At 61.9% G+C, this 18,135-nt stretch overlaps 2 protein-coding genes across 11 annotated transcripts in view; one reads left to right on the top strand and one right to left on the bottom strand.

Annotated features, from left to right (window-relative positions):
- Positions 1-12,483, top strand: part of ESPN (espin) — a 31,727-nt gene extending 19,244 nt beyond the window's left edge. For 2 of the 7 annotated variants that reach the window (XM_072975498.1, XM_072975496.1), the window contains 5 exons: positions 2,385-2,546; positions 2,637-2,835; positions 5,294-5,439; positions 5,523-5,786; positions 7,584-9,799. In XM_072975498.1, coding sequence (XP_072831599.1) covers positions 2,385-2,546; positions 2,637-2,835; positions 5,294-5,439; positions 5,523-5,786; positions 7,584-9,347 — 2,535 coding nt within the window. In that variant the 3' untranslated portion in view covers positions 9,348-9,799. Of the gene's footprint in view, positions 1-2,384; positions 2,836-4,176; positions 4,204-5,293; positions 5,440-5,522; positions 5,787-7,583; positions 9,800-10,283; positions 10,364-10,455; positions 10,468-11,560 lie in introns of those variants that run through there. The other 5 variants (XM_072975500.1, XM_072975502.1, XM_072975501.1 and 2 more) reach the window with 5 other exon arrangements.
- On the bottom strand, positions 12,202-18,020 carry TNFRSF25 (TNF receptor superfamily member 25). 4 transcript variants are annotated; one of them, XM_072975511.1, is made up of 10 exons: positions 17,374-18,020; positions 16,730-16,850; positions 16,373-16,507; positions 15,721-15,888; positions 15,552-15,630; positions 14,584-14,639; positions 14,379-14,486; positions 14,140-14,177; positions 13,494-13,674; positions 12,202-13,299 (listed from the first exon to the last, which is right to left on the bottom strand). In XM_072975511.1, the coding sequence occupies exons 1-10, from the start codon at positions 17,413-17,415 to the stop codon at positions 12,980-12,982; spliced, it is 1,248 nt and encodes a 415-aa protein (XP_072831612.1). In that variant the 5' UTR covers positions 17,416-18,020; the 3' UTR covers positions 12,202-12,979. The 4 variants fall into 4 exon arrangements, with proteins under 4 accessions (XP_072831612.1, XP_072831613.1, XP_072831615.1 ...); XM_072975512.1 differs by having other exon boundaries at positions 14,140-14,174; XM_072975514.1 differs by having other exon boundaries at positions 14,379-14,663; positions 15,556-15,630.
- Positions 18,021-18,135: the final 115 nt, after the last annotated feature.

The raw sequence follows: 18,135 nt of genomic DNA, 5'->3' as shown, positions 1-18,135 counted from the left end.
GCAGGGGAGGGGTGGAGCCACGCCTCTCCGGGAGCTGGGTCCTCACCACCTCTTGCACAGAGGGGCAGGGCGGTCATGGAGTCGGCAGAGAACGTGTGCCAACTCCTCCACACACACGTCCACATGCCCAGCTCCGGGCTTAGGTGGAGAATGGCTCCCAAGGGAGCATCTTCCAGGTGGGAGATGCCAGAGGTGTGAAGGTGAAGGCCAGGAGTGCAGTGGAGGCCAGGGGAGGGGGCACTAGCAGGAACCTCACTCCCACTGGTGGTTGGGCTTCAGCTCCCAGGTGCATGGAAAGCCAGTCCTGAGGTGGGAGCCTCGGGGAGAAGAAAGCTTGTGGGAAGGGGAAGGGTCCAGTGTGGGCACTCGAGTGTGAGGCGCCCAGGAGGCAGGGCCTGTCCCACCCTGGCTGAGGCTAGGGAGCTGGGGAGCAGGCAGAGAGCCAGTCTGGACAGCTCTGAGAGTTCAGGGCAGGGAGGCCCAGAGGGAGCCCTGGGGTTCTGGCCAACAGGACAGAACAAGGCTGGTCTGAGTGGGGAGGGCAGCCCGAGAGCCCAGGTGGCTGACCCGGATGGAGGTCCCCTAGGGTCCTGTGGGAGCCCTGACTTTGTAGTTCTCGCTCTAGCCCAAGGCAAGCTGCTGCGGGGCCAAGCTGAGTAACCAACTCCCACAGGTGACTCGGGTCACAAGGCCACCGGGTGGGGGAGGGGAAGGACACAGATCCACAGCAACTCCCCCTGCCACCCCCACCTTCATGCCACCTCAGAGCAGGTTCTGTCAGGTTCCCCTTTCATCTCCAGGAGGTGGAGGGGGCCCAGGAGAGGCCTGCAGGGAGCCTATGGCCAGTGGACTTTTCAGGCCAGGCCTGCGGGCCCTGCCCCAAGCCACAGGACAGGTGGCCAGGCCTGCTCCCCTCCCTTCCCTTGAGCCAGAGCACCAGGACTGCAGTCCTGTGTCCCTCCCGCCTGTGTGCGTGCACAGCCGCAGGCGCTAGGCTGCTCCACAAAGGGCCTTTTGTGTGCCGCCATGCCCCCCAGCCTCCCGCCCTCTGGCCAGCTTTTGCCTGACTGCAGGCCAGAGCAGGGCCCTGATGTCCACTCTGGGGGCTGCAGGGGGCGCTGAGGGGGCAGGCTGGCCCAGAAAACAAATCCTGTGGTGTCGCGTTTCCTTGCAACGTGAGCTGGGTTAGGTGGGGACTGGAGGGTCCAGGGCCACTGTGAGGCGCTTGGGCTGCTGGGTGGGGCAGGGGACAGCCCCAGCCAGCTGATTTGGCCTTTGGCCCCGCCGCCTCATGTCTTTCTTCCCTGGGCTGGGCTTAGTGGGGGGCAGCTGCCACGACGCGGGCCACCCGCAATGTCACCCGAGCCCGTCTTGCCACCCCTGAAACCCGAGGCTTGGGCGCAGGTGTCGGTGTCCCTTTACACGGACAGCGATGGTTTCCAGATGCGGGAGGGGAAGGGCGGGGGCATGACCTCCGGGGAGCCAAATATGGGGGCTTCCTATGGTCAGGCCTGAATTTTGTCTCTGGTGGATGGAGGGCATGAGTAGGGAGGATATTGGCTGGGGTGCTCAGCACAGAGAGGACAGAGAGAGGCTCAAAGGGACGGGGTCACATCTGGCCTGCAGGGTAGGCACAGCGGCAGAGCCTGGAGCCCCCGTGGCCTTCTCTACTGCTAGGGGGGTTCAGCCCTGGGTTGTCAGGCCCTGGGTGATGTCAGGCTGACAGACCTCTTAGGCGTTCATAGGTGAAGCTGGGCGGGCGGGCTGGGCTGTAACCTGAGAGGAAGGATCAGGTAGCACAGGTGTGGAGTCCATGCCGCCCCCGCTACCAGGTGCACAGCGGGGCCACCAGCACAGTCGCAGGTAGGAGCAGCCCCAGCCCCACGCCAGGCGGCTGAGGTCCCTGGGCAAGTAGGAGCCCAGCAGGACACCGTCTCTCGAGTGGGCTTCCTCGGGGCAGGACCGCATTGGTAGAGGGTTCACGGCAGCCCTGGGCTCGTGTGGGACTGTCTGGCGTCCGGGAGTGGGGTGCGGCTGAGGCCTTAGTGGTGGCTAAGCTGGGAGCTACCCCTTCTCCGGCTCCCCCTGGCGTTTGGGCTTGGCCACCCCGCCCCTAGGCCCGCCCCTTCTAACCTCACTGGGGGCCCCTGCACCCCTTGGCTCCTACCCAGAACCCCTCCTTGTTGGGCCTACTGATGACCTATCCTGCCATTTCACTGAGGCCCCCATGACCCTCGCCCCATCCCCACTCTGAGAACAGGAGGGTCTGGGACCACAGCTGGCCGCAAGCCCCGAGAGGTGAAGACCTGGGGTGGGTGGGGGGGAACGTGGGAGGCCAAAGGGACAGGTGCCTTAAGCCCAGCCCGCCGGCTGTCTTCCCGCAGCTGAGCTCCCGCGACGGCCGCAACGGGCTGCGGAGGCAGGACTCCAGCCGCAAGCCCCGCGCCTTCAGCAAGCAGCCCAGCACGGGGGACTACTACCGCCAGCTGGGCCGCTGCCCCCGGGAGCCGCTGGCCGCACACCCGGGCATGGCGCACAGCGAGGAGGTGCGTGCCCGCCAGCCCGCGCCCGCCGGCCGCCCGGGACCCGGCCCGGCCGCCCGCTGCTCACTCGCTGGCCCCTCCGCTCCCCCGCAGGCGGCGCTGCTCCCCGGGAACCACGTGCACAATGGCTGCGGCGCGGACCCCAAGGTGTCCAGGGAGCTGCCCCCGCCCCCGCCGCCGCCGCCGCCGCCCCTGCCAGAGGCCCTGAGCTCGCCGCCGCCTGCTCCGCCTCTGCCCTTCGAGGGCGCTGGCCCTGGCTGCGGGCAACGTCGCTCCTCCTCGTCCACTGGCAGTGAGTCCGCAGGTCGAGGGGTGGGGGGCGGCGCTAGCCCTGGAGGGGGAGGGAAACAGACACCACCCCCTCCCCCAGCTGCCTCTGCCCTAGTGCTTCTTCCTCTTTTATTTGATCTTTCTGCAGCCCCCGCCCCAACGAGGACTTGACCCTAAGGGGAGGCTCTGAGTTGCTTTAGAGCAAGACTCAGCTGTGTGACCTGGGGCAAGTCCCCTTCCCTCTCTGGGCCTGTCTTGCATCCGGTAGAGAAGGCCTCCTAGCCCTGGTGGCTGGTGTTTCTGATGAGCTGGTGCTGGAGGGAAGCTCTGAGAAGCAGAACTAGCTTCAAGGAGGCAGGGTTGCTGGCTAACCTTCTTCCTGCCCCACGTCCATCCAGTCTCTCTTCCACTCCTCACTTCTTTCTCTTATTCTCCCAAGCTAGCTACAGCCCTGAGCCCCTTCTCAGATGCATCAGGGCCTCTTCTTATCCAGATCTCCCCACTAAAGGCCCCTATCCAGCCCAGGCTTTGCTGTGGGAAAAATGACCCATCATGCCCTGCTCTCCACTCTCCCAGTGACTCCCCTGAGCATCCTTTTTAAAGAGCTAGACTGGTGACCAGGATTCCTGGACTCCTGTTCTGAAATACCGGGCAGTCTCCTGCATGCCAGGGCTCCTGGAAGGGCCAGGAGGTGGTATCTGGGTGCTGACGCTCCAATTCAGCCTGGCGGGGGTGGTGGGGGTGCCTTGCCCACCCAGCCACTCCCTGTAGGGACCATGCTTAGTGGCACCATCCAAAGCTTCATCGCCTTGACTACGGATGCAAGGCTCCAAGCAGGGTCCAGCGTAGGGCCTGCCTGGGCTCCTTGGATACCTCTGGAGCCCCAGCCCCTGCAGACCAGCTCATACGTGGTAGGAGTCCACCATCAGCTGAGCCTCCAGAAAGGCCCCCAGCTCGGGGTCAGTGTCTTCCCTTGACAGCCTGGAGCACGGCTGAAGCTAGGACAGAAGGAAAATAGGCTCTGGGCTTCTCCAGACACCCCTTCTCAGCAGAACCTGGGCTAGGTGCCCTCTCCCAACCCAATGCCAAGACTGAGGCCCTTGCTTAGGGGGGCCAGGGCTAATGGCAGTCCTGCCCAGCCCTCGGGGGCACCAGCAACGCTGGGAACGGAGTGGACCACCCTTGTGGAGCCCCAGAGCAGCCTGAGCCAGGAAGGTTCCTCCTCTCCTGTCTGCCCTCCTCTGCACATCTCCCGCCCCTCCTCCTGGCCTCCCTGGCCCTCTCTTGCTGTCCCCGCTGTCCTAGCCTCACCGCAGCCCCCTCCCTCTCCTAACTTCGCTGTCACTTCTCTCTCTGTCCCTAGAAGTGAGAGTCCTGAGGCACAGGAAGAGTGAGTAGCTGCGTGCGCGGCTCCTGGCTGAGGCGCGGGGGCGGGGGACAGGGCACGCTCAGGAAAAGCGAGGCTGAAGGGGCCGGGGACCAGGGGCAGGACCAGGGGCTGGCAGGCAAGGGGTCCTGGATGCCACAGGCTCTCCCCCACCACACCCCCATGCGTGCACACGCATCCCGTGCCCGGCAGCCGGTTCTGCCTAAAGCAATGAGCTGACTGCCGGCGCCTGCCCTCACCTTTCCCTACCCCCACCCACTGTGCTCTGATCCCCAGCCCACAGAACCCAGGAGCTGTTGGTCTGTTTTGCCCCCCCCCCCGGCTCAGCCCTGATTCCTTCCGCTGGCTCTAAAGACAACCCTCCCCAAACCCCAGTCACCTCTGCCAGTCTCGGTGGAAAATGCAAACTGTGAGCTGGGCATTTGCATGTTATCCTCCTGGCCCTTCTTCCTGGGTGCCCCATCCTCATATCCTTAGTAGGGCTCGGCTTTCCTGAGTCCCCCAGAACTGAGCTGTGCTTTGCAGTAAGTGTGCTCCGGGCTTGCAACCAGTATGTCTGAGTGCATGTCTGTCTGTGGGTATGTGTTGCGGGGAGGGGATCAGCTGGGTTCAGGCATCCAGGGTCCCGAGTCTATAGCCATGGAAGCGCAGGGTGACTCAGTCCAAGGGTCACTGGGCTTTGCTGATGCAGAGAGAGGGCCAGAGGGAGACTCCACCCTGGAGGGGCCGAGCCAGGGAACCCAGGACAAAGGTCGAGTGGCTGGCCCCAGGTAGTGTTTTGGAGCTGGGCAGTCAGTACGCTGGGCGGAGACATTCACTAGAGTCCCCAGGGACGGCCCAAAAGCCATCATGAACTTCCAGGGGCCTCCAGGCGGCGGCCCCACGCCCTGTGAGTAGAGCCAGGAGGATGGTGGGGCCTTGCAGCCCACAAGGGAAGGACCCGCCTCTGGGATCCCAGAGAGCTGCCCTCAGGGCCGGGACCTGGAGAGCTGCCCGCTGGGCCCAAGGGGAGGGGGCAGCAGAGGGGTGGGTGGGGGCGGTGGGGATGCAGGCTCCACATCCAGCCAGAGTCTCCTCTCCTGCCTCTGCACAGGCACCAAGTCTTTCAACATGATGTCCCCAACGGGTGACAACTCGGAGCTGCTGGCTGAGATTAAGGCAGGCAAGAGTCTGAAGCCGACGCCGCAGAGCAAAGGTCTGACCACGGTGTTCTCAGGCAGTGGGCAGCTGGCCTCCCAGGTAGGCGACCCGATAGGCGCTCCTGTCCAGGATCCCCTCGCCCTGGCCCGCCCAGCACTCAGCCCTGCCGCTTCTCCCCGCAGCCCGATTCGCCGCTGCCGCCGGCGTCGCCTGTGCCATCACGGGCCCGGAGCCCCACCCCGCCAGCCGCGGGGTCCCAGCCACTGCTCAACGGCAGCGTGGCACCTGCGCCGCCCGCCACCCCTGCGCCAGGCTTGCAGCTGGATGTGGAGGCGCTCATCCCCACTCACGATGAGCAGGGCCGGCCCATCCCCGAGTGGAAGCGCCAGGTGATGGTGCGCAAGCTGCAGCTGAAGATGCAGGAGGAAGAGGAGCAGAGGCGGAAGGTGGGCGGGGTGGGGCTTCCCAGAGGGTCCGGGGGTCTGCACCTGGGCCCTGAGCCCATCCCCAGCTCCATCCCCCAACATTCCCCACCCTTTCAGTATCAGGAGGCTCCCATTACCTCTGGGAAAAAGCAGAGTTGGACCACCTCCCCACTTCTAGTGGCCACCCCCCTACCCCCTACCCCCAGCAGCCTGTCCTTTAATGAGATGGCAGTGTTTCTCACAGTCTAATATGCCTTCAAATCGTCTGTGATCTTGTTAAAATGCCTAGTTCTGATTCAGGTGCTCTGGGTGGGGCTGGGATTCTGCACTTCCAACAAGCACCTGGGGAGGCTGACCATGCTGATCCAGGGACCACATCAGTAGACTTTCGGTCATAGTCAGACTGGCCTGGGCTCTTTCCCTGCACTGACACTTTCCAGACACTGTTACTGAGCCTTATCCAGCCTCAGTTTTCTCATCTGTCAGAGGGGTAGACTGTCACTGGCTGGCAGGATAGTTTGCCATTGATCTGCTCAACAGATGTTCCCTGGGTGCCATCTATGTGCCACACACTGTTGTGGCCTCTGAGGATTTTCAGTGAATATATCAGGGCCTGCTCTCAAGGTGGCTGCTGGAGGGTGATGGGGCGGGGGGCGGTGGCCAACCAACAAGCAAGCACAGCACCTTAGTAGAGTGGTAAGTGCCCCCCGGGGAGAAGACACAGGGCAATGTGAGAGAGTGAGCAAATGGGGAGGTCCTCTGATGGGGAGGGCAGAGGTCTGGGACAGCCCTACACCGACCATCCTATTTGGATTTGGGGTGGTGTTAGGGAAGGAGAACGTGATATCTAAAGTAGACTTGGAAGATGAGGAAGAGGTGGACAGGGGAAAGAGTAGGGCAAAGAGCGAGCAGGAAGGATGGGAGGTGTGGGAGTCAGAGTAGGCGGTGGCTCTGGGACTGTACTATCGAAGGGGCGGAGCTGGAGATGTCAGTGGAGGTCAGATCACTAAGGCCTGGCCTTGAAGAAAATGGACTTTCTCCTGGAGCAATGGAAAGTCTGGGGGTGGGGTCCAGCAGAGAAGTAGCATCATCATATTTGTATGTGGAAAATGGACTGTAGTGGGCCAGGATGAATTGGGAGGCCTGTGAGATGAGGGCAGCTCCCCAGCCCCTCAAGGCTGGAAAAGCCCGGCACTGAAGTGAGGAAAAGATGAGACTCTAAGCGGTGCCTGGCAAGCCTAGCTCTACACATGGTACTATTATTCCAGGAGTGAGAGGGGGTGGGAATAGGAGTGGAAGCCCCAGCTTCAGCCTCTTTAAGAGCCTCTCATCCAGCAGTAAAACTGACAGCATGGACAGGGAGAGTTTGGGCTGCAGGGAAGTTAGATTAGGGGTCATCTGTCTGGGGTGAGGAGAGGCCTCGCTGGGATCTGGCAGATCTTGGACAGGGAGGGAGAGGGCTGCCGTGTGTCGCAGCTTCAACGCCTTTTGCATGTTCCTTCGGTGGTGTAATGAGCGACCAAGCCAGGTGTGGAGACCCCATCTGCCGGCCCTGCCTCTGCAACAGCGCCCAAAGATCGGCTCTGTCCCCGCCAGCGACCAACGTGGACACTGCCCAGCTCCTGGAGCGGCTGCCTGGGCGGAGGCCTCGCTCCAGTGTAATCGCCTGACGGCCAGGCGCAGCCCGACCCTGCAAACGCAGCCCCGCGGAGCCATTACACCACCCGGGACATGCAAAGGGTGCCCCCGGCGGCCGCTGCGGGAGCCGGGCCTGAGGGAGACGCACCTCCCTCCCCTCTCTTGTCTTCCCCGCCTTAGCTGATGGCCGCCAGCTCGTGCTGCTACCCCCGCGAGGGCTGGAGGTACTCCCGCGAGCACAACGGCATCCTTGGGCCCTTCGGCGAACTCATGACCGAGGACGACATCCTCCGCATCGAGCAGCAAATCGAGAACCTGCAAGTGCTGCACAAGGCTCAGAAGCTGGAGGCGCGGCTGGTGCAGCTGGAGCTGGAGCTGGAGCAGCTGCTGCCCATCTCGGCTGCCCTGTCGGCGCCGCGCTTCACCGTCGATCCGCGCCGAATGCACGGCCGCGCCGCCAGCCTGCCCGCCTGGTGCAGCAAGATCTCCACGCTGCTCAAGAGCATGGCCACGCTGCTGGCCGCGCTGGGCGGACGGCCGGCGCACTTGGCCGAACTACTGGCCGCGGACACAGGCCAGCCGCTAGCGCCGCTGTCGGACGCCCCCTGGCGGCCTGGCCCGCTCTGTTTGGGCCGCTCGCATTCGCTCAGCTGGTGCCGCGAGGCCGTGGCGCGCGAGATCTTCGAGTGCGGCGTCTCGGTGCAGCAGCTCCGCGCCACCTACGAGCGGCACGCCCAGGGCCCGGCCCCCGCGCGTGGCCCGCGCCGAAAGCTGTCTCTGCCCGCCGGCGCCCCGGGCCGCGAACCTATCCTCGAAGAGGACTATGTGGCGGCTGGCCCCGGCAAGTCTATCGCCGCCGCAGCCGCCAACGGCCTGCCGGCCGCAGGGGAGCCCCTGGGCGTCCTGGGCCCGCCCGAGGCGCCGGGCCGCCAGGCGGCGCTGCCCGAGCTCGGACAGCCGGCGCGCAGGCCGTCGTTCTCCACCGAGCTGTGCGGCGTCCAGGACTACATTGACATGCGCAAGGAGCGCATCGTCTACCTCTTCTTGGAGCACTGGCGCAAGTGGACCTTCCGTGGCCCCGGGCGCCATGCCCAGGTGCGCCTGCGCAGACTGCTGCCCCGCGTGGTGGCCGCCGGCGCCCGCCCAGGCCCCGAGGCCGCGGACGCTCCCCCGCCGCCGGCGGGCGACGGCCCGGATGAGCGGCTGTTGCGCCTGCTGAAGCAGCGGCAGGTGGTGGGCAAGCTGCTGGGCCACTGGCGGAGCCTGCTGCGGCGGGTGCCGGCCCCCCAGCCCCGCGGCCCCGGTCTGGCGCATGGCTTGTACTGGCCCGAGCACTTTCTTCCTCCCCTCGACGGCGGCGCGCCCCCGCGCTACGACAGCCTCACCCTCGACCTTTTTATGCTCGGCTATTTCCAGCTGCTCGAAATGGGCCTGACCCGCGAGGAGCGCAAGTTCCGCCACCTGCTGTGCTATGAGATGTTCGACCGGCTGGGCAGCCACCCGTGGGAGCTCATCCGTCTTTTCCACCGTGTGGTGCTCGAGGAGGTGGAGGCCGGCCGGCGCGACTGGAGCGACGGCTTCGAGGACCTCAAGCGCCAGTTCTTCGGAGATACTCCGGAGGCTCAACCGGCCCAGGAGGAGGAGGTGGAGGAACAAGAGGAAGGGACAGAAGAGGAGAGGGAGCCAACCGAAGAGGCCGCTCCAGCTCAGAGGGTGGACTGGCCAGAGGAGCAGCCTGAGGCCTCCTCCCCTGCGCCACATCCCCCACCCCAACCAGGCGAGCCTCCGCCTACGTCAGACCCTCCTAGTTATGAAGCCCCTGTCGAAGACCCCCTGGAGCTGGTATCTGAGATGGGCGAGTTCAGCAATGAGGACATCTGCCGATATATTGACCGCAGCTTCTCCTTCTGGAAGGAGAAGGAGGCAGAGCTTTTTGACATCTGAGCTGTAGAATTCGGAATTTACCCTCAATCTCACCCTGGGCCTCCAGAGGCCAGAAGCTGGCAGGAAGAAGCTCGGACAGGACGGATGAATGGCCTTGAAAAACCCAGAGTGTCCAGGACCAGGCTGCCTCAGCCTTTGAGATCCCATCGTGGCCAGATGTGGGGCGTTGGCCAGAATGGGCAGGGCATGGAGCAGATCAAACCAGGTGTCCCCCTCTGGGTCTGCAGCGTTTCCTGGCTCTGAGTGGAGCCAGGTGGAAGCAGCAGCCCCTCTGAGTGAGGGACTGTGGGTCCGCCTTGGAGCAGTGTGGCTTTTCCTCGCTTTGGTTTTTCACTGGCTTTCACAGCTACCTCTTAGGCTGGGGTCGAGGGAGCCGCGTATGCAGTGTTCCTGTGACGTGTGCAGGCCCTTTCTCCTCTGTAATATGCAACTAATAAATGTCTTTGCTGTAAGCCGCCTGTATTGGATGCCCCTCCCCACATCATTGCAGCTGCACAGTTGTAGAGCTGGTGTCTGCCCCCTGCGGATAGGACAGGTGTGGGCCAGAAGGTCCTTCCCAGAACCAGGGGCCAGTCTGAGCCTCTCTGAGCTGGCAGGATCTGTGGGGGCCCAAGTATGAATCTGCCTAGAGATTTCACATCATGGGCCTGGGGCCATCTGTCCACCTACTGTATTTGGGGACTCTCCTCCTCTGCTCCTCTCCTACACCTCTTACACTCAGCTTTGACCTCTCTGGCACTGCCTCTGGGACACAGGGGCCTGAGTTTGGTGTCTTCACCCATTTACCCTATAGAACAGCATCAAAAGTTTCTCTTCCTGTGACACATCTGTGTCCTGTTGTCCTGGACTCATGAAGGCCCCCTGTGTGGGGATGCACTCCCTCCAGCCCCCATCACCCAGCCCACGCTGGCCCTGAAGCTTTGTGCTGTGTTTCAGGAGGAGGAGGAGGAGGCCTGGCTGGCCAGCATGCCTGCCTGGAGGCGGGACATCCTGCGGAAGAAGCTGGAAGAGGAGAGGTGAGCTGGGGGAGATGTGGGGCTTGGCCAGGTGTCTTGATTGTGTCCCTGAGATGGTGGCACCAACTAACGCTGTCTCTTTTTCCTTCCAGGGAGCAGAAGCGGTGAGTGTGGGGCTGGGTTCCACCTGTGTCCCCTCCCCCACCCAGAGTCCTTTTGCCCCTTCACCCAACCCATCCCCTTGTCACTCAGCTCTGTTAGCCCAGCCTCTTTGCTCCCAATAATGGCACAAGACCCCCTCCCCCAATAACTTAGCCACTGTCCCCCAGAGTCCAGCTTTTACACTGTAATAACCTTGTCCCCAATTTGCCAGCCCCCATCTCCCAGTAACCTAATCTTTCTCCCTGCAGTTAACCCAACCTTAGTATCCATAATCTAGAGCATCTGTCCCTGAAAACTTTAGTTTCTGCCCCTAGTCTGGCAGTGTCCAAGAGATGTATAATTTGAGCCATGCATATAACGTTAAGTTTTCTAGCAGCCACAGTGAAAGAAAAAAACATGGGTGAACTTAATGGTATATTTTATTTAACCCAGTATATCCAAATTCAATCATATGTTTAATATATAATTATAAAATTATTAATGAGATATTTTACAATCTTCTTTAAAACTAAATCTGTGAGATGTGTGCATTTTACATCTACAGTGCAGCTCAATCCTAACATTCAAATGCTTAATCGCCACATATACTTAGTGTCAACCTCAGCAGTGCAGACCTTGCCATGTTCTAATGACCTGTCCCTATCTACCCAGCCCCTGTCTCCCAGTAATGTGGTCCCTCTGCCCCGCAGCAGCCCAACCCCAGTCCCCAGTAACTCAGGTCCTAGCCCCAATAAGTTTCTCCCCTGCCCAAGGAACACCCCCTCTCCAACCTTTGCCACACTGTGACCCAGCCCCTCTGTTTCCAGTAACAGCCCCAGCCAGCAATAACCCAGCCAGCTCACCCAGCTCCTATGTGTCCCCCAGTGACTTTGATCCACCCCAGTCAAGCCCCTCTGTCCCCAGCAATCCTGCCCACGTGCCTCCTAACCCAAACCATGTCCCTAATCACCTAGCCCTTCTGTCCCTCCAAGCCACTGCCCTGCCCACCAATAACTAGTCCCCCCGTCCTCAGTAACCCATTCCTTGCCAACAGTGACCCTTCACGGTGCCCCCTCTCACCCTTGCCCCGGGTTCTGCCCCTTCCCCCACGTCTAGGAAAGAGGAGGAGCAAAAGAAGCAGGAGGAGATGCAGCGGGAGAAAGAGCAGTCGGAGAAGCTGCGAACGCTCGGCTACGACGAGAGCAAGCTGGCGCCCTGGCAGCGACAGATCATCCTGAAGAAGGGGGACATCGCTAAGTACTAGATGCCGTCCTTCTGCTCGCAGCCTCGCGAGCTTCGGGGGTCCCCAGCCCCCGCCCTGGCCTACCCGGCCCGGGCGGAGGGGCTGGGAGCCGCGCCGCCCTTCCCTCCCGCGCTGGAACCCTTCTTGACCCTTTTTCCCTGGATCCCCGCATCCCTAGCCCCGGCGAGCTGGAGCGCGCCCGCCGCCGCAGTCGCCCAGAAAAAGTGTCCGAGCTGTTGACGCAAAAACATGCTGCTTATTTGCATGCCTACTTACATACATTTGCATGCTCGTTGAATGTCAAAGTGTGCAGAGCTCTCCCCGGCCCCGTGGGTGGTGACTTTTCCTGCCGAGCGCGCGCCGGGCTGCCGCCCCCTCCCTCGCACCCCGGAACCCGCGTCGCTGGCGCATCCTGCATCCTGGGCGGAGGCAGGCCCCGCGCTCCGGGAAGGGGTTTTCCTCCCTCTCTGACCCAGATTTGCGCCCGGCCCAGACCCGGCCGCGTTTCCCATCCCCGCCGAGGATTTCCTTTCAGTCATTTGTTTACCAGAAACGATGAAAACTGCAAACTGCCCGTGAGGACGGAGTTGCGGCTCTGGGCGCCCCACCTCTGCCCCCACCCACCTCCAGTTAAGTCTGCGCGCCGTCCCCAGCCAGGCCCCGCACTCCCCCGACCCTTTCACTGCCCTGGTGGAGTGAGTGGAGGATGAAGGACCCTGAACCTGTCTCCCACCGCTGCCTCCTTGGTCCCCGCGCCCCTGCCATCTCACACCCCTATTAAAGCTCTCTCAGCCGCCCGGGTCTCAAGTTCACTCTCGCTCACAGTCACCGCGACTTCCTCTCCTCGGGGTAACCGGCCCACAGCAGTTTGGGAGGGGCAGGCTTGGGCTAAGGACCACACTGGTCTCCACCGTGGGTGGACTGTGGGGTGGCAAGACTTCTGGCTGTTTCGATGCCCTCAGGAAACCAAGCCTGGGCCATTTAACACTCCTAGCCCCGCGGAAACACCAAGCAGCAGCTTTTCTTCATAGATTTAATACCAAGATCTCAGCCAAACTCAGGCCGAGAAACAGCTGAGCAATCTCTAGATCCCCTCCTGATATGTGTCTTTGATGCTTCCTCGCCTTAACTGGAGCCCTGGGGGCGCGCAAGGGTGAGGCTGGCCGGCGCTGCTACGCAGAGCCATGCCAGGAGCTTAATAAGTGACATAAAATGTCTACACGCATAAGTAACCGTACTTAGGGCTTCTGCAAGGGCCATCAGAGCCTCGGGGTGGGGGTTGGTCTCCAGCATCACGGGCCCCGCTGCAAGCGACTCCGCAGGTCCTCGGCGCAGCCGTCCAGGCCCATGCGCTCCAGAGCCGCGTAGACGGCGCCCAAGCCCGCGGGCTGCTGCTGGCGCCAGCGCTTGAGCATCTCGTATTGCTGGTCGCGGAAGCGGCCGACCTCCACCTCCACTGCCTCGATCTCCGCCTCGCGCAGCCCCAGCGTGCGCACGAACTCCTTCCAGCGCCGCGCGGGCACCGCGTCCATCACGTCGTAGAGTTGCGGGCCGGGCTGGAGCATGGTGGCCGCCGAGCCTGCAGGGGGCGTGGGCGGAGGCGGCGGCGGGCCTGCGGGCGGCCGGAGAGAGCCAATGGGGAACCCGGGGTGGGGCCGGGGCAGGGGCCGAGGCCCAGGCGGGCAGGGAGGTTCGCCTGGTCAGTTAGGGAATAGGAAGTGGGCAAGTGGTGCTTCAGGAAACCACAGCTTCTCACCTTTACTTGGGAGAATGGGGCCAAGGCCTCAGGCCACTGAAATCCCTTACCAAGAGCTCTGCTGGGCAGCTGGTCCCAGGACCAAGTCACCTCCGGGCAGGGAGCCTCCTGGGTCTGGGGAGAGCCAGAGGTCCAGCTGTTGCCTACCAACTGGACGGTGCAGACCTTCTCACTGCTGCTGGGTGGTGCCAGAAAGGTGTGGGCACTGTCGGAGGGTGAGACGTGGGTGGCCTGGAAGCCAAAAGAAGACCCAGGTCAGCCCTGTTTGCCTAGCAAGGCCCCTTTGCTGGGGTCTCTGGCCAGGAGGGGCATCCCTGGCTCAGTCAGCAAACATCCCCCGGTGCCACCTTCCGCAGTCCACCAGGCTCTCTCACTGTGACCCAGTGGAAGAGCTCTTTCCTCTGCCTGCAATGTCCTGCCCCTGATGCCCTCTCCTTGTTCCCCCAACCCTGGCAGTGGCCTCCCCAGGGTGGCACTCCTACTGAACTGTTGGATCCTGTTCACCCGTCTGGACCCGGGTCAACTGAGAGCCACTTGAGGACTGGCACTGAGCTGTTCTTGCTCGCTTGTAACTCAGCACAGGTGTGCCTTAGGTCTGCTCTGTGCTCACCATCGGGCCACAAGTTATAACAAGGCCCAATCTCTCAGCTCCAGAAGGCTGGCTCACTCTTCCTAGAACACTACTGAGATTCTTACCTGCAGGGAGGTCAGGGCCTCTGTCCCCGCTTTGTCTGCTGAGAGAGACAAAGAGTGTAATCAGCAACCAGGCAAAGCTCCTGAACTGGGGTGCTGGGCCAGCTCCTCTTGGGTTCCTCTGTACCCCACTCCCAGCACTCCTGCCTCAGTTTCCCCTCTGCATCAGGGCTGTGGCTCTGGCTATCCATCCTGACCCCAGGCCCCCAGAAACACGTGTGCGCACATGTGTGTATGCTTACCAGGAAATCTGGGCTTGCAAGGCCGGCAGCGGCGATACGTGTAGGTCAGGGTGGCACCAAGCAGGAGTGGGACCACCAGGCCTGCCAGTAGCACCTGGACCCAGAACACTGAAAGAGCAGCTGGTGGGTGGTGGGTGGTAGCCATCCCCCAATCTCCCCTTGGCTCCTCCCAGCTCTCCCATTGCATTTCCAGCCCACCACCTACTCTGCCTCCAGCCACAGACAGCCACACAGGGCTCAGGACAGCTCCCAAGGGTGCTCCTGCAAGGGGAGGGGATGGGGTGGAGGGTGAGGGAGTAAACACCAGAAGGGACAACTCGGGACTGCCTGACATCTCCACCCTGGAGCCCCTTCCCTCCTGAGAACCTTGCTCCACCCAAGAATGTTCTTGAAGTACTGCTGCGATGTCACTGGTGTCCCGAGTAACAACCACTACTTATTGACCTTCTTCTAGACTAGAATGAGGGGCACTAGAATGTCAGCTCTGGGATCTGCCTATTTCGTTCCCCCAGCACCTAGAACGGTGTCCAGAAATGGCAGACACTCAGTAAAGACATGGTGAGCAGATGAGTGAGTAAAGTTAATCACCCCTTAAATTACCATCCTGGGAAGAGCTTACTAACATCCCCAGGTTCAGATGTGGAAGCCACAGCTGGGAGCAATGGAGTAACTTGCCCAGAATCCCTCAGAGAACAAGGGGCAGGTCCTGAATCTCAGCCAAGTTGTCTTTTGGGTTTTTATTTGTTTGTTTGTTTTCATATTCTTTTTCATTAAAGGTTATTAGAAGACATTGAATATGGTTTCCTGTGCTATACGGAAGAAATTTTTAATCTGTTTTTATATATAGTAGTTAATATTTACGAATCTCAAACTCCCAAGTTTATCCCTTCCTCAGCCCAAGTTTCAAAACTATTAACATGGCTGGCTGTCTCAGTAACATGTCCTATCCTTACTGTACGAGTGGAGGGATTAGTAAAGGAAAGTAAGGCAAAAAGCGAAGACATGCCCACTGATTTATCGGGCATAAGGTGAATTCAGATTTCTCTTTCCCATCCAGTGTTTGCCTGAAGTGGGACCCACCCACCACAGGGCCAAGCTCCCTCCTCCCCGCCCCTTGGCCCCAACTCTCCTCTCAGCCTCCCTCCCCCCAGCCCAGGGCAGCCAGGAAGTTACGTGGGACAGGACACACAGCTGTTCCCATATTCATAGAAGCCAGGCAGGCAGGTCCCACATTGGGTGTCTCTGCTGGAACCTGTGGTCCAAGAGATGGTGTGGGTCAGGATGGGAAGGGGAGGCAGGGACGGGGGTGTGGAAGTAGACAGTCCGGAATGGAGGTACTCACAGGGCACCCGCACGTGGCGATGCAGGGCCCCGCAGTCCGTGCACGGGCGGCAGCGGAAGGGAGAGCCGTGGAGGCACCGGCTGACGACGCACTCCATGAACCAGCCAGGCTTGCAGCCACAGTGGGTGTCCGCCACCGCGGAGCAGTTCTTCAGGGCCACCTGGGGGGCTGGCGAGGGGTTGGGGAGACCAGGAAAGCAGAGGCTGTCAGAGCTAGAGACCCCACAGGGAGGCGGGACAGGTGCCCCAGAGAACAGAGATGGGGAGACCTGAGACAGGGCCACCCCCGAGGGGAGAGAAGTGTGGGGGTCGCCCCAGACCAGAGGCTGGGGCACGTACAGACAGGAAGGTCACCAGGATGCGAGGGCAAGAAGGCGTCCTGGGGTAGGATTAGGGCAGAGGGCCCTCCCACTCAAAGGTTAGACTCAAGCCACTTTCTTCAGAAAGACCCTGGCAGGGAATGTACAGCTCAGTAGTAGAGTGTGTGCTTACCACACATGAGGTCCTGGGTTCAATCCCCAGTACCGCCATCAAATAAATAAATAAACCTGATTACCTCCCTTCTCCCGAAAAAAAATTAATTAAAAAAAAGGAAGACCCCGGCCAGGGCCTGTCCTCAGGAGCCCCCATCCCAGCACTAGGCAGCCCCTCACCCTGCTCATCACAGGCCTGGCAGCGTGCACAGCGGGTCTCATGGTGGTTCTCCCAGGCCAGGAAGGTGCCCTGGGGGCACGGGAGGCAGGTGGCAGCACCACAAGCCTCCGTGCAGGGGGCCTTCAGGTAGTGCCCTGGGGAACCCAGACTGGGGTCAGACAGTCAAAGGGGGCTCCCACCTTCCCCTCCCTCCTTCCTATCTCTGGCTCCTACTTCCCTTCCAGCCTCCCCTCACCCCACCCCTGGCCTTCCTACCACTACTCCCCCCAACCTGACCCCCACCTCCCCACCTCCCACCCCCATCCCCAGTTTGCCCTCACTTCCCCCCAAGTTCCTCCCACCCCTCAGCCACTCACCTGCTGGACAGCCCCTGCAACAGACCAGACCATTCCTCTTGTGGGAGTTGTGGCCACAGTCACACCTGGGGCTGGGAGTGCTGGCCTGGCCCTGGGCACCCAGTAGCAGGAGGAGGAGAGCCTGGGGGGGTGCGTGCTGCTGGTTCTCAGCCTGGCTGCCCCGGCGGGGGCCTCCCCTACCCACCTACCCAGACTCCCCCACTTCGGAGGCCCGGGTCTTTGCCCTCACAGCAGCCCCCTTCTCAGGTTCCTGAGCAGGGGTGCCCACGGGTTGGGGGAGAGACTAACTTCCTTCTCCCTGTTTACAGACCAGGGTTCAGAGAAGAGTACGGGTTCCTGCCATCCCCTCTCGGGTTTCCCCTCCACCAGGCGAGGAATCAGGCAGCCCCACACCCCCATGTTTTTTGTCAGGAGGGAAGCCCTGATCTTCCTCTCCCTGAAGCCCCCAGACCCCTCTGGCCCCTGAGAGGGTGTTTCCTCTCAGCGGAAGGGCTCCGCCCCGGCTGAGCCTCTAACTAGGTCAGAAGGGGCCCCCCTCCACCCACCGCCTCCCAGAGCAGAGACTCACCCCTCCACATCCCCTTCCTCTGCAGGGACCCAGGCCCAGACAAGGCTCTGGGTCGTGCCCCCAAGTCCCCACTCACCGCAGCCACCACTGCCGCACTTCCCCCCGGCCGTGGCTCCATGGCCTCGGGGCGCCACGCTGGGCCCTCCAACCACGCTGGGCCCTCCAGCGGGGCTTCCCCATCTGCTGGCACCCCGCAGGGCCCGCCCTGCCACGCAGCCTCCAAGAGCCCGCCTCAGGGGTGGGGGCCAGGGTGGGGCCACCCTTCCCAGGGAAGAGAGGCCACACATGAGGAGCTCACCTGAGGCAGCTGGTGGACGGGGCACACATAGGACAGGGCTGCATCAGGGTCCCCACGCCTGGGTTCTAGCTTCAGCCCGGAGACCACCACTTCAGAGTGACATGACCTCCCCTCTCTGGGTCTCAGAGCCCTCCCTCAACCAGGAGGGGTTGGGCCAGAAGCACCCAGGTGGGATACCCCCCTCCCCGGACACTGCGTGGCACTGCGCTGGAGGGAGGTCCTAGGGAGCACGCTCAGGAGAGTCTGAGACATGTGGCCCACCCTGGCATAAGCTCACAGGGGTAGGTCCAGGGCAGGGCCCTCGGGGGGAGGGCACATTGTTGGGGGGCCTCTAATGGTGGACTCATGGCTGTGGCAGGAGACAGGGGCTGATCTTGGGGGGTGATATCTGCCCCGTTCATTCACTTCTGCTTCCCAGTCTCTTCCAGCGGTGCCCCAGCACAGACGGCGGGGCAGGAGCACAGGAGGGCACTCAAGTGCGCCTAAGTCCAGAAAAGGGGAGGTTCCAAAAGCAAAGGACTCTTTCCAGGGGAGTATATA

This window comes from Vicugna pacos, chromosome 13, assembly GCF_048564905.1.
Source record: "Vicugna pacos chromosome 13, VicPac4, whole genome shotgun sequence".
In the NCBI taxonomy this organism is placed as follows: Eukaryota; Metazoa; Chordata; class Mammalia; order Artiodactyla; family Camelidae; genus Vicugna; species Vicugna pacos.
The sequence above is the reverse complement of the archived record's forward strand: the minus strand, read 5'-3'. Positions and strand labels throughout refer to the sequence as shown.